This window comes from Dipodomys ordii, unplaced genomic scaffold (genome assembly GCF_000151885.1).
Source record: "Dipodomys ordii isolate 6190 unplaced genomic scaffold, Dord_2.0 Scaffold22, whole genome shotgun sequence".
NCBI classification, from domain to species: Eukaryota; Metazoa; Chordata; class Mammalia; order Rodentia; family Heteromyidae; genus Dipodomys; species Dipodomys ordii.
In genome coordinates, this window is record NW_012267238.1 from 7,445,265 (window position 1) to 7,456,923 (window position 11,659).

The window sequence follows — 11,659 nt, forward strand, 5'->3', positions numbered from 1 at the left end:
TATTCTGATATATCAGGGGCTATAAGGGATGGGCATGGTGATATGAGATGAGATGGAAAGGATGAAGGGTGTGTGTGGAGGGGGGGTGGAATGGAAGGACAACAACACAATTGTAATGCCACAACAGATCTGAGTGACTCTGGTGGAGAATGACACTCTAGGACCATCTTTTGGCTGCCATCCCACTCTTCCTGGGCAGTGGATGCTGTGCAAAAGATGGAGGATGACATCATCCTTGTGCTCGTGGAGTGTTTATGTGTATTCTCTATATATACATTCACACACAGACACACACAGACACACACACACAGACACACACAGACACACACACACACACACACACACACACACACAGAGGACAAGAGGCAAATAGAGGAAGGAAGACCATACCTTTAACTACCCTATCCAGATAGTGAGCTTGGGAGATAAAAGACAGGACATTTAAGGTAGGACCCAGAAAGTACAGTACTGTCTGCCACATAACCATGCCAGGTGCTAAGGTGACATGGGGGAGATGTGCCCCACATTTGGGACAGGCCCCTGTCACAGTGGGGAAAAATAAAACCAAAGACAAAATGACATGGGAGAGAAGGAGGGGAAGCAGGCACATTCTCTAACAAGGGCAAAGGGACATCAACTCATTCTGGGATCCAGGCATTTGGAAATGTGATCAGAGAAACAAGAAGACACATGGATAAGGAAAAGAGGAGGAAGAACAATGGGAAGCTGCAACAGTGGCCACATTCCTTCTGTCAGATTTGCTCAAATTTTTAGAAAACTTACAACTTTACTTTTTGTCTACCCAGTGGCACAGCCAACCTCCCTCAAAGGGAAGCAGCTGAATTGAGAACATGCTGTTTTGGGCAGACATGTTCCTGGGATGCTGGAATTTAGAAATATGCAAAATTGGTCTCAGCTCGGATAGGTTGGTAGAGTCAGGTCAAATATACCACTAGCTTGTCTGAGTGCCACTCTTTGAAAGTATGCATGTGCTCACACAGACCTGAACGCAGAATGCTTGGTGTTCATGTAAGATGCATCCTTACTGTGTGCATCTTACATAGAATGTGAGGTACAGGTCAATGGATGTCACTGCGAAGAAGAAGAATAAAAAGCCTGAACACTTCCTCACTGCTTATGAATTCAGAAGGTGCATATGCTTGTTTTTCTGATGAGGGGCTGTGTTACCTGAATTTCTTGATAATCTAAATAAGATCTTGCCTACTTGTAAGGATGGGTATTCACAGCAGGGCTGGCCTCTCTGTCTCCAGCATACATCAAATACATTTCACCTCCCCATCTAGTTACAGCCCTTGAAAGAGCTTCCCTTTTGCTATTTCCCTATGACTCCTTCTCATGTGTTCCCCACAAAGGCCAGAAACATGGACCTCACCCAAAGTACCCAATGCTTTCAGCCAGCCTGTGTTCCACCCTCAGCTCAATTTCACATGTGAATTTAAAAATCAAAACAACAAGACAGGCCTAAATTACAATGTGGTGGATCTAGTTGCAAGTCCTAGAATACAGGACTCCATTGCTCTCCCTTAGTGTCTTTACTCAATGCTGGTGTTCTACTATGTGAGCTACACATCCACTGGCTTCTGGCTTCTTGCTAGTGAATTGGAGATAAGTCTCATGGACTCTTCCACCCAGGATTACTTTGAACTGTGATACTCAGATATCAGCGTCCCGAGTAGCTAGGATCACAGGTGTGAGCCTTACAATGCACCTAACAGTGCTCAAATAAGAACATTCTTACTCCCTACATTAAAAAAATAAATTTTACTTCTTCAACCCTCTGGATAGACAGATATGGTCAGTGTTTGTCAAAATGCATTTGCTGCAAGATCTAGGTGGATGAGAGGCTATGTTCTTAGTTCAGGTATCCATGTGGCTTCTGGTTCAAGATGAAATATACGCCTGGTTGTTGCATAGTCAAGTGGAAAATTTGGAAGAGGAGATAATGGGGCCTTCATGCATCCCTCATCCTTATGCTGTGGAGTCCATGGAACAGCAGAGTCTAAGAAGGGATTTGTGAAGGAGAATGGCTTATTAAGCAGGAGAGAATAAACAAAGCTGTGAAATGCCAAGTATAGGGACTTCCCACATGGAAAAATGGAACATGAAAACTGCCCACGTGAAAACAAGCCTAGAAACATCTCTAGCTATGGAGGATACGTCTTTGATTCTTGCTTCATCTGTCACTCTATTCTCTGACAAACTCATTCATCTAATTTGGCCAAGTGAACTAAAATTTCTTAGATATCATCTCCCAGGCTGTTATGGAGCTTTGCCATCAGAGAGATTGAACACATAGGAACTTCTAATTAGGGTGGTTTCCTTACCTTTCAGATCTACAGAGATTTTTGGGAGGGTCCTAAATACACCTTTGTTTTAGGGAAGTACTAGGTTTTGAACTCAGGGCCTTGTGCTTGCTGTACCGGCATTCTATCACGGAGCCATGATTCTTTTTTTTTTTTTTTTGGTGCTAGTATTTATTAAGATAGGGTCTTGCTTCCTGCTCAGATGCATGCCTGGGCTGTGACCTGCCTATTTTAGGCTTCTTGCTGTAGTTGTGATGATAGGTATACTAGACCATACCTAGCTTCTTCAGTTGAGATTGAGTTTTACAGACTTTTTCCCAGAGCTGGCTTAGAACTGAGATCCTCCCAATTTCAGCCTTCTACAAAGGCAGAATGGCAGGTGTGCACCACTGCACTGAGCTATGGTAATGACATGCAATTCTGTCTCGGATTTCAGCCTCCCAAGAGTTAGGATTACATGTGTGAGACACCAGTGCCCAGCTCATAAAGTTTTATAATACATAACTTCTTATAACTCTGAATCTAGTTCGGAAGAGATAGCATGAGCTGAGATTTCCTTCTCAGAGACGGTGAGGCTGGATGACTGCCACCATTGGAATCCAAATGACCATACCACTAAGTAGCAATGGAGAAGTTCTCTGAACAATGTTCTTCATTGTCTCCAAACTTAACGCAGTATCATGACTCTGGTTTTTACTGAAGATTATGTTCATTCTACAGTATAATCTCCAGAAACCTAGGGCTGACTTCAGAAATCTCCTCTTGCAATTCCATGTAACCTTCCGGAACCATGCCATAGTAAAGATTTCTATTAGAAATGAACATTTCCAATGTCTTTAAAAAATACTCATTAATTCCTCCAGTCCGCAGGTGGGAACAGAAGCCAGTGGTTGCAACTGGGCATATTCAGGTTAAATCCACTGTGTGGGTTTTGAGGAGATTAGTGCAAATACTGAAAACTTCAAATTCTGACTCCACGAATCAAAAGGGATTCCTTTGTGACAAAGAGACCTCAGGCCAAACTGTGAATCCAAAAGCTGATAACAGCCAGTCAGTCAATACCGAGTCCACAAGGACAGTACTGTGGCTTCCTTATCTCTGGGTATTGAAAATAGAAGTGATAACTGGGTCTGTGAAGTCCAATGTCATTTATTACTTACAAAAGACACATATAGAAGTCCAAGTTGTGGTGGAGATTATTTCTTTAAAAATTTTGACAAATCTGCTCTGAGCATATCGTTTTAAAACTCAAGATTTAAAAGTACCAACATTTCAAGAAGGTAACGCAAAGCTTATGAGTTTGCAATTATGGTAGTTCGAGACGTCACAAAATCCTTGCATCCGTCTCCTAATGGCTTTAGGATGAAGATGATGGCAAGCTATCTTTCCTCCCAGGTCACACTTATTTCTCTGACATTCTACAAATGTTTCTCAGGCTCTTCCCATTTTCCTGTCAGTAGCTGAGAGGGTGACAATGGTGGTTGCACATAGCCATTTATGAAAGACTCAGACTCTGGCATAAGGTTGGGTTGGGAGGTCGTAAGTATCTGGCATTTCAATGACCGCCAATATAAAAACTTCTATCCTTGACTTGCCTGAACCGTCAGAGGCTTCTAAGTTTTGCTCTTAAAAAGCTTCAGGGTCAAAGTTATAGGGAACATGGCAAAAAGTCTTCCATGCTTATGGTCTAGGAGCCTCAAGTCAACAATGAGAGTTGTCTCATTAGTTCACATTAGATCAGACTAAACTGGGCTCATTCTAGCAAGTAATGCCTCTGGTAGTTATAATCACATGACTGTTTTTCAAGTGGACAATAATACCACCAACAAGATGTTTTTGATGAAAATCCTGGATGCATTCTTGGTTTCCTCTTTTGGGATAAAGGACTGGTGAAAATATGGTCGATGGCCTGGCCCCCACCCAAAGAGAACTCCCCTTCCCTGCAAAGCCCAATCCCTTTCCTTTAGTTTCCCAGCTCTGCCATATGTACTGAACTCTCCCAGAGCCATTAACAATCAAACTTTTGCTCTGATAGTTCAAGGTGCATCTGTACACTCTCCCTTCTTCCTTTCTCTCTCTCTCTTTCTCTCTCTCTCTCCCTCTCTCCCTCTCTTTCCTCCCTCTTTTCTTCTGTATCAGGTTGTCCTGTCAGATCTCAGGTATTATGAGAGAAAGCTCATGAGGACAGATAAATATAGGGTTATCAATCAGGTCCTGACACCTCCTAACCTCATAAGCCACTTGCTAGCTCTTGGTAAAAGAAGGTCTGACTATGAAAGAGAAACCTGAAAGCTACCATCCAAAAGTGAATAAAGTACTCCAGAATATTGTGTGGATTTCTCTAAGATTTTCCTTCATCCTCAAGTCTGGTTTTGCTCACTCGAGCAATTGCATCATTAGAGTATTATTTTGATCTTTAGTCTCAGAGGAGGCTTTTGTTTAAGAATCAGGATTTATATGATTAGACAGCTCTCCTGCAGTCAAGTAAATAATTCTGTATATCTGGCATCTTGAACAATCACAGCTTTGGGGGGGAGGTCAAGGTTGGAATTTTATAAATGTAATCAGAAGCTGGCATTTCCCACATATGTTTCGAGGCTTTATAGATGAGGTGAATAAAATAATCATCATAAAATTGATCCAAAATGTTAGTAGTGTTTTCAAAGATACAGAAAAAAAATTAAACACCTTCTTAAATTTAACTATGATTCTTAACTTTTGCCAGGGAAATCAGAGGTCAAGTCCCAGATTTCGGGGACCTATACTATTAATGGAAGAGACATCTAAAAACCATGCCTCTGATGGCTCTGTGTTGGACTATCTACTTGAAAAAGATCTGAATCAATTCATCTTATCTGGATTTCTAGACTCAGAGAACTGGATTCCACACATGAGTATTGAAGAAGCAAAAAATGAAGACTCCTTTTCCTTCACGGGCTATTTTTGGATCAGGTAAGTGAGCTTCAGGTTGGTTAGTGTGCTGTTCTATGGGTGGTGGAGTAGAGGGACAGAACTGTCACCTCCTCTGCTACCTGTTCTGCAATTTGCCATCCCTGTGATCTTCTTATAGGGTGGTCACCAAAGACCTTTCTTTATTCATGATGCAAAGAGATGGTGACTCCGAACATAAGACATTAGGCTTCATGTCAAGTATTCTTTGTTTGTTTCTTTTTCATGCCAAGTGGGTCTTAAATTTAGGGCCTTACATACTTGCTTGGCTTGTTTTCATTCAAGGCTAGCACTCAAACACTTGGGCTATACCTTTATTTCCCGCGTTTTACTAGTTATTTGGAGATAAGAGTCTCACTGACTTTTCTGCCTGGGCTAGTTCTGAACTGTGATCCTCAGACCTCACCCTCCTGAATAGCTAGGGTGACAGGCATGAACCACTAGCACTCAGCATTCAATGTCAAGTATTCTTGACATTTGAAAAAAAAAAAAAAAGAAAACACACTATTATTACATTGAGTGCCACGGTCAAGTTCCTGCTTAGTTTGAGAACCAATCTCTTTTGAGAAAAAAATCAAGCAGCGTCCATGGAAATATAAAAGGGGAGGGAAAAGCCTCCAAAAGAAAGTATTTAATTCCAACTACAATAATTTGCTCTGGAAATGTCACTGGGGAAGAAACAATTCTTACACTGGGGACTTGGTCATTGGTGCTCACACTTACCTATTTCTTTAAATTCTTCATTTCTGCTATAAGGTAATCAAGTCATTCTTTCCTGTTTAGAGAGGCACAGTGGATAGAAAAACAGACCCTCTACTCTTTCACTTTCATTACATGAAGTCTCTGAATCAGTGTCACAAATAAGCCCCTTCTCCAGTGAGGGAACTAACTAGATTATGAGCCATGCGATAATGACCCACTGTATAGTAATGACATCAGATAACAAGAGAAAACCCAGTGCTTTAAGTTTCTAACTTCATAGCAGCAGCCTTTTTCCCCCTAAATCACCTTCACAAGGAGTGAATTTCTCTGGAAAGGTAAGAAAATGTTCCTTGTCATCCAAGATTAGAAATAGATTTCTCACCTCCATTCTGTTTCAACAAAAAAGAAGGGTATCACTGTCATTTCTCTAATATGCGTCTCCCTTCCTAGTATCCTACAAGGTTACAGAAGTGTGGTGTTTCTCACAGAGATGCAGCTGGCCACAGCAGAGACCCACAGAGAGAAGGTTACCATGCAGGAAAATTAGACAAGAATTAGACAAAGAAAATGCTCACCACACAATGAGAGGTAATAGAATTCCATGCCCAAGTCCTTTCATCTGAGCCCCTATGACTGGTCCATTACTTCTTCAATGTCCTATGACATTTCCCTGCTATTTAAGGCTGTCAACCTTCCCCTTATTTCGTGCACATTTACCTTGATATATTTCTTATCTGGAGGGGGAATAACATTGGCAATGTCAAAGAGGGATTTGCTCTTCAGGAGTGACAATGGGGTGACCAGGGAGGGAGAAAGGATGCTTTGACTGCTTGGCATCAGAATAAATGGTACCTTCTTATAGCCAGGCTGATGTATAGCCACAAGTCACTTGATGCTACCCAGCTTCTCCATAGGCTTGGCCATGAGTTATCTGTGAGGGGCCTGAGGGAGAAAGCCCCTACGTTCCTCATCATTGGACTCAGAAGAGATACTTTTTCTTATAAAAGTCAATCAAGCTGTACGCTGGTGGCTCATGCCTGTAAGCCTAGTTACTCAAGAGGCTGAGATCTGAGGATTGTGGTTTGAAGCCAATTAACCAGCAAAAAGTGGTAAGTGAAACTGTGGCTCAAGTGCTAGAGTTCAAGCCTTGAGTGAAAAAGCTCAGGGACAGCACCCAGTTCCTGAGTTCAAGTGCTAGTAACAAAACACACAGGGGCTGGGAAGGTGGCTTAGTGGTAGAGTGCTTGCCTTGCATGCCTGAGGCCCTGGGTTTGATTCCTCAGCACCACATAAGCAAAAAGAAAAAATCCGGAAGTGGCACTGTGGCTCAAGTGGTAGAGCACTAGCCTTGAGCTGAAGAGCTGAGGGACAGTGCCCAGGGCCCCATGACTGGACCTAAAACACACACACACACACACACACACACACACACACACAGGTGCAAAGGCAGACATGCATAAGCTTTTTAAAATTTTGAAATGTGAGCCAAAAGACAACCAAATGCATTCTAGGTCCTTGGGCTCTGATTGTCTGTTTGCTTATTCTTTAAATTGGTATGAATCATCTTCCCCCAGATGGAAAGGCTCTAAGGTCAGTCCATCCTCAGTCAAACTGAAGAGAGGGAAAGTGAAGGAGAAGAGAAAACAAAGTTTAAAGGAGAGGAGAAAGCAGAGATTAACGAAGACACAGCAGATTTTAAAGAGGATGACAAGGCCACTTCTCACTAAGAACCATGTTGGGCTAGGATGACTTTGATATCGAGAAGCCACTGAGTAGCTGAGAAGATGACATGTACTGGGAGAAACAGGAAGGGTACCACCATTGGGAAGTGGCTCTGTGAGGAGTGGGGGTGGGCAAAGCGGAGGAACTCTAAGTTCCACCAACATATCAAGACACAGCCTCTGGGAAAGATGTAAACTTGATGCTAATGGGCTTTGTCCTGCAAAGACTGTACGCTAACAACTGGTGAGAAGAAAATCCAGCTTTAAATTCCTGTCCTCCCTTTTTAAAAAAGTTACAGAACCTTTAGCCTTAGAAAAGAAAAAAGAATCCAGACTTCTTCACAGGGATAGCAGTATAAAATAATATAGCACAGTGCTTGGCACATTGTAAATACTCAAAAATTAGAAGCCATTAGTAATTAGAAGCTAATATTAATAAATGTGAGATGTTCTGTAAGCCATTTACAGGGTAGGTTTCTGGGGACCAGTGATATAAACTAATGACCAAAGAAAAAGAATGTAGACTAAAAAAGAAAAAAAAAAAACCACTCCGAGAGATCAGAGGTTTGCTTAAAATTCCTTTGTCCCTCAAAAGCTTAAAGGCTTGTCTTCCAGTTTCTATGAGACCCAAGAGGTCACTTTTAGAGTTGGAGAGGCACCTGGGGTCCTGCTTTTTAAAATCATGTGCACACCATCTGACCAGACCCTTCCTTTTTTAAAAAAAAAAAAGGGGGGGGGAGGGAGAGGAGAAGTTAAAATGCATCCATAAACCAGTTGATTCAAGTTGATTCAATAAAGAGCTTTTGGTGAGTGTTCTTTCCAGGATAATAAACCAAGCAAAACGTCTGGCTGTGTTTAAAATCAACAAAACCAGCAGGAAAGTCAGAGACAGAACCAAGTGATCAGCTTGTTTTTAAAGCTGCCAACAGTGCTGCTTCAGCAGGAGCTCCTGAGAGGAGAAAAGGAGACAAATGCTGGCAGGACCCAAGCTGAGGACAGGGGAAGGAGGAATATAGAGATAGCCTGCTGGCCTAGAGGGGGTGCAGGGCTTTTCCTGGAGTCCAGGGCCTCCTGATCCAGTGGGAGTAAAGCTCAGGACTGGGTTCAAGCTACCCAAATGGATAATGAACTTGGTAATCATGGCTACATTTCTTGAACATTCTATGGTGTGCCAAGCTTTCTACATACATACACTATTCTCTATGTCTTACGCTGAGGAAACTAAAGCTCAGAGAGGTGAGGAGAGTAACTCACAGCTGCAAAGAGGCAGTCAATTGACTCATCTGAGCCCAGAGCAAGACCTGCGAACCATCTAACTGAGACCTGAAAAAGGAAAACTGGAAGAAATGAGATTTTTTTAAAAAAGCCAAATAATGAGTTGAAATCCAATTACGGTCTTTGCAAAGGCAGTCACAATGTCACCAGATGAAAGGACTTTTGGCCCCTCCCCCGCGTGCAATGGAGGCCTAGGCTGGGCCTGGATGTCTGGCAGAACCCAGCGCAGGTGAGATGCCTTGCGACTCATGGCCATACCGATGGTGCAGTGCTCGCCGTTCCAGCCGGGGCTACACTCGCATCTGCCATCTCGGCAGGTCCCGTGTTCAGCACAGCGTGGGTGGCAGGCCCGCTGGTCACATGCAGTCCCGGTCCATCCATCCTGGCAGCGGCAGGTGCCCCCCACGCAGACTCCATGGCCACCGCAGTCTGCAGAGCAGATCTCTGTGGGCAGGAGGAGGAGGAGGAGGGAGGAAATGGGGCCAGGAAGGGAGGAAGGGGCAACAGAGGCAAAGGAGAGAGGGGGGAAAAATAAAACCATCATTGAGCGAGTTCTTGCTGGGAACAGGGTCACAGTTGGCTACCTAACCTCCCAGCTGTGAGTAACTGGACTTGGGAAACTTGGGAGAATAATCTCTTGGGACAATGACCCTGGGCCAAGAACAATTCCCTGGCCCCTAGCTCATTTCCTCATCCAAACACAGGGATTTTAGGGCTCTGGTCTATTTGCTTTTCTCTATTGCCATTCTGCCTCCACATTTGTGCGTGCCACTTCCTAAGGGGACCGGCCTTGTGAACAGATGTGAGAAAAAGTCAAATTTAATTAAAAACTGGTTATGTGTGAAAGCAAACGTGAGGATGAGTCCCCATTGCTGAGTGAACTGCTTGTGAGTCTGGCTGGAGCGTGTGGAAGGTTCTGGGCCCGCATCTCACTAAGCCCTGACTCTCAACAGAGCTAGTGTGAGAGGAAACATGGGTCCTGCCTCGTGGGTCTATCTACTCCAGGTTGTTGTCCAAAACCTGCAGTGTGTTCTGTGTTTTTTCCAAGTTTATTCTCTGTCCTCCAGCTTGGAGCTTCCTGTCCCTCACTAGAAGTACCAACTAAGTAGGCTTTCAGATCCAAAGCAAACAGCCAGGGGCCATTTGATGGTTAGAGCAGGGCTGCTGGGCCCTTCACAAAGGCCTGTCTGTGTAATGGTGCAGAACACACAGGGCTTGATTCAGAAGCCCTGAGCCTTCAGTCCAGCAACTGCTTCACACTTATTGTAGGCAGAGGCCCCTTAGACCTCCAAATGCACATGCTCTTTCAGAAAGAGGGCGGGCACCCATGTCAACAGACCTTCTGCCAAGGCTCTGAAGAAGAACCAGACTAGACCCATATTCTGTAGCTTATTAGCCATGTGAAAATCCCAGCACCTTAAGTTTTTTTTTTTAATTTAATTTAATTGTAAAGGTGATGTACAGAGGGGTTACAGTTACCTAAGTAAGGTAATGAGTACCTTTCTTTCCCGACAATGTTACTCTTCCCTCTTTTTCTCCAGCTTTCACTCTCTGCTGAATTCCCCCATCCCCAGCCCCAGCCAAATTCCAATACAGTGTCTAGTATGACTCATTGGTTCACTCTTTGTTCCATCATTTCTGTGATTTCCCTTCCTTTCCCCAAATCAGATAAACTTATATATGATAAACTTATATTCAAGATAAACTTATATACAAGACAAAGGGTACTACTGGATTAACTGGCACCTGTTTGATACTGCTTTTGCCCACTATACCCTTCTAAGAAGCACTGCTAAGCTAGAATCTGTTCACAGTCTAGCTAGTTTTCAAAAAGGAAAGAAGCTGGAGGCATGGCTTCATGGTAGAGCATTACCTAGCAAGTGTGAAGTCCTGAGTTCAAACACAAGTACTGAAAAAAAGGTCAATAACTAGGATGCAGTATCTTATGCCTATAATCTCTTCTACTTAGGAAGTGAAAATTGAGAGAAAAGTGTTTTGAAGCCAGCCTGGAGAAAAAGTTAGCAAATAAGCTAGATATGGTGGCATGTACCTATCATCCCAGGAGGATCAAGATCTGAGGCCTGCCCCATACAAAAAGCATGACCTTGCTGGGTGCTGGTGGCTCACGCCTGTAATCCTAGCTACTCAGGAGGCTGAAATCTGAGGATCACAGTTCAAAGCCAGCCCAGGCAGGAAAGTCCATGAGACTCTTCTCTCCAATAACCCACTCGAAAACTGAAAGGGGTGCTGTGGCTCAAGTGGTAGAGTGCTTGCCTTGAGCTGAGGAGTTGAGGGATAGTACCCAAGCCCAGAGTTCAAGCCCCATAACTGAAAAAAAAAAGCATGACCTTATATGAGAAAAAACCTAAAGCAAAAAAGAACTGGGGGTGTGGCTCATATGGTAGAGTACCAGGCAAACTTCAGACACTGAATTCAAATGTCAGTCCTGCAAAAAAAAGGAAGAAAGGAAGGAAGGAAGAGAGAAAGAGAGAGTGGGGGGGGGATTAAACCTCCAAAGCTCAGCTCAGACCTTTCTTACCCATCTAGAAGACAGCAGAGAAAATTTTCCACATTAAAAATATAACTAGTGGGGCTGGGAAGTTGGCTCAGTGGTAGAGCGCTTGCCTTGCATGCCTGAGGCCCTGGGTTCGATTCCTCAGCACCACATAAGCAAAAAGAAAAAAGCCG

General features: G+C 43.5%; 1 protein-coding gene across 3 annotated transcripts in view; it reads right to left on the reverse strand.

Annotated features, from left to right (window-relative positions):
* Tenm4 (teneurin transmembrane protein 4) overlaps positions 1–11,659 on the reverse strand; it is a 420,724-nt gene that overhangs the window by 108,517 nt on the left and 300,548 nt on the right. For 2 of the 3 annotated variants that reach the window (XM_013014004.1, XM_013014005.1), the window contains exons 12-13: positions 9,230–9,415; positions 391–417 (exon numbers count right to left, since the gene is read on the reverse strand). In XM_013014004.1, coding sequence (XP_012869458.1) covers positions 391–417; positions 9,230–9,415 — 213 coding nt within the window. The remainder of the gene's footprint in view (positions 1–390; positions 418–9,229; positions 9,416–11,659) is intronic. The other variant, XM_013014006.1, reaches the window with a different exon arrangement.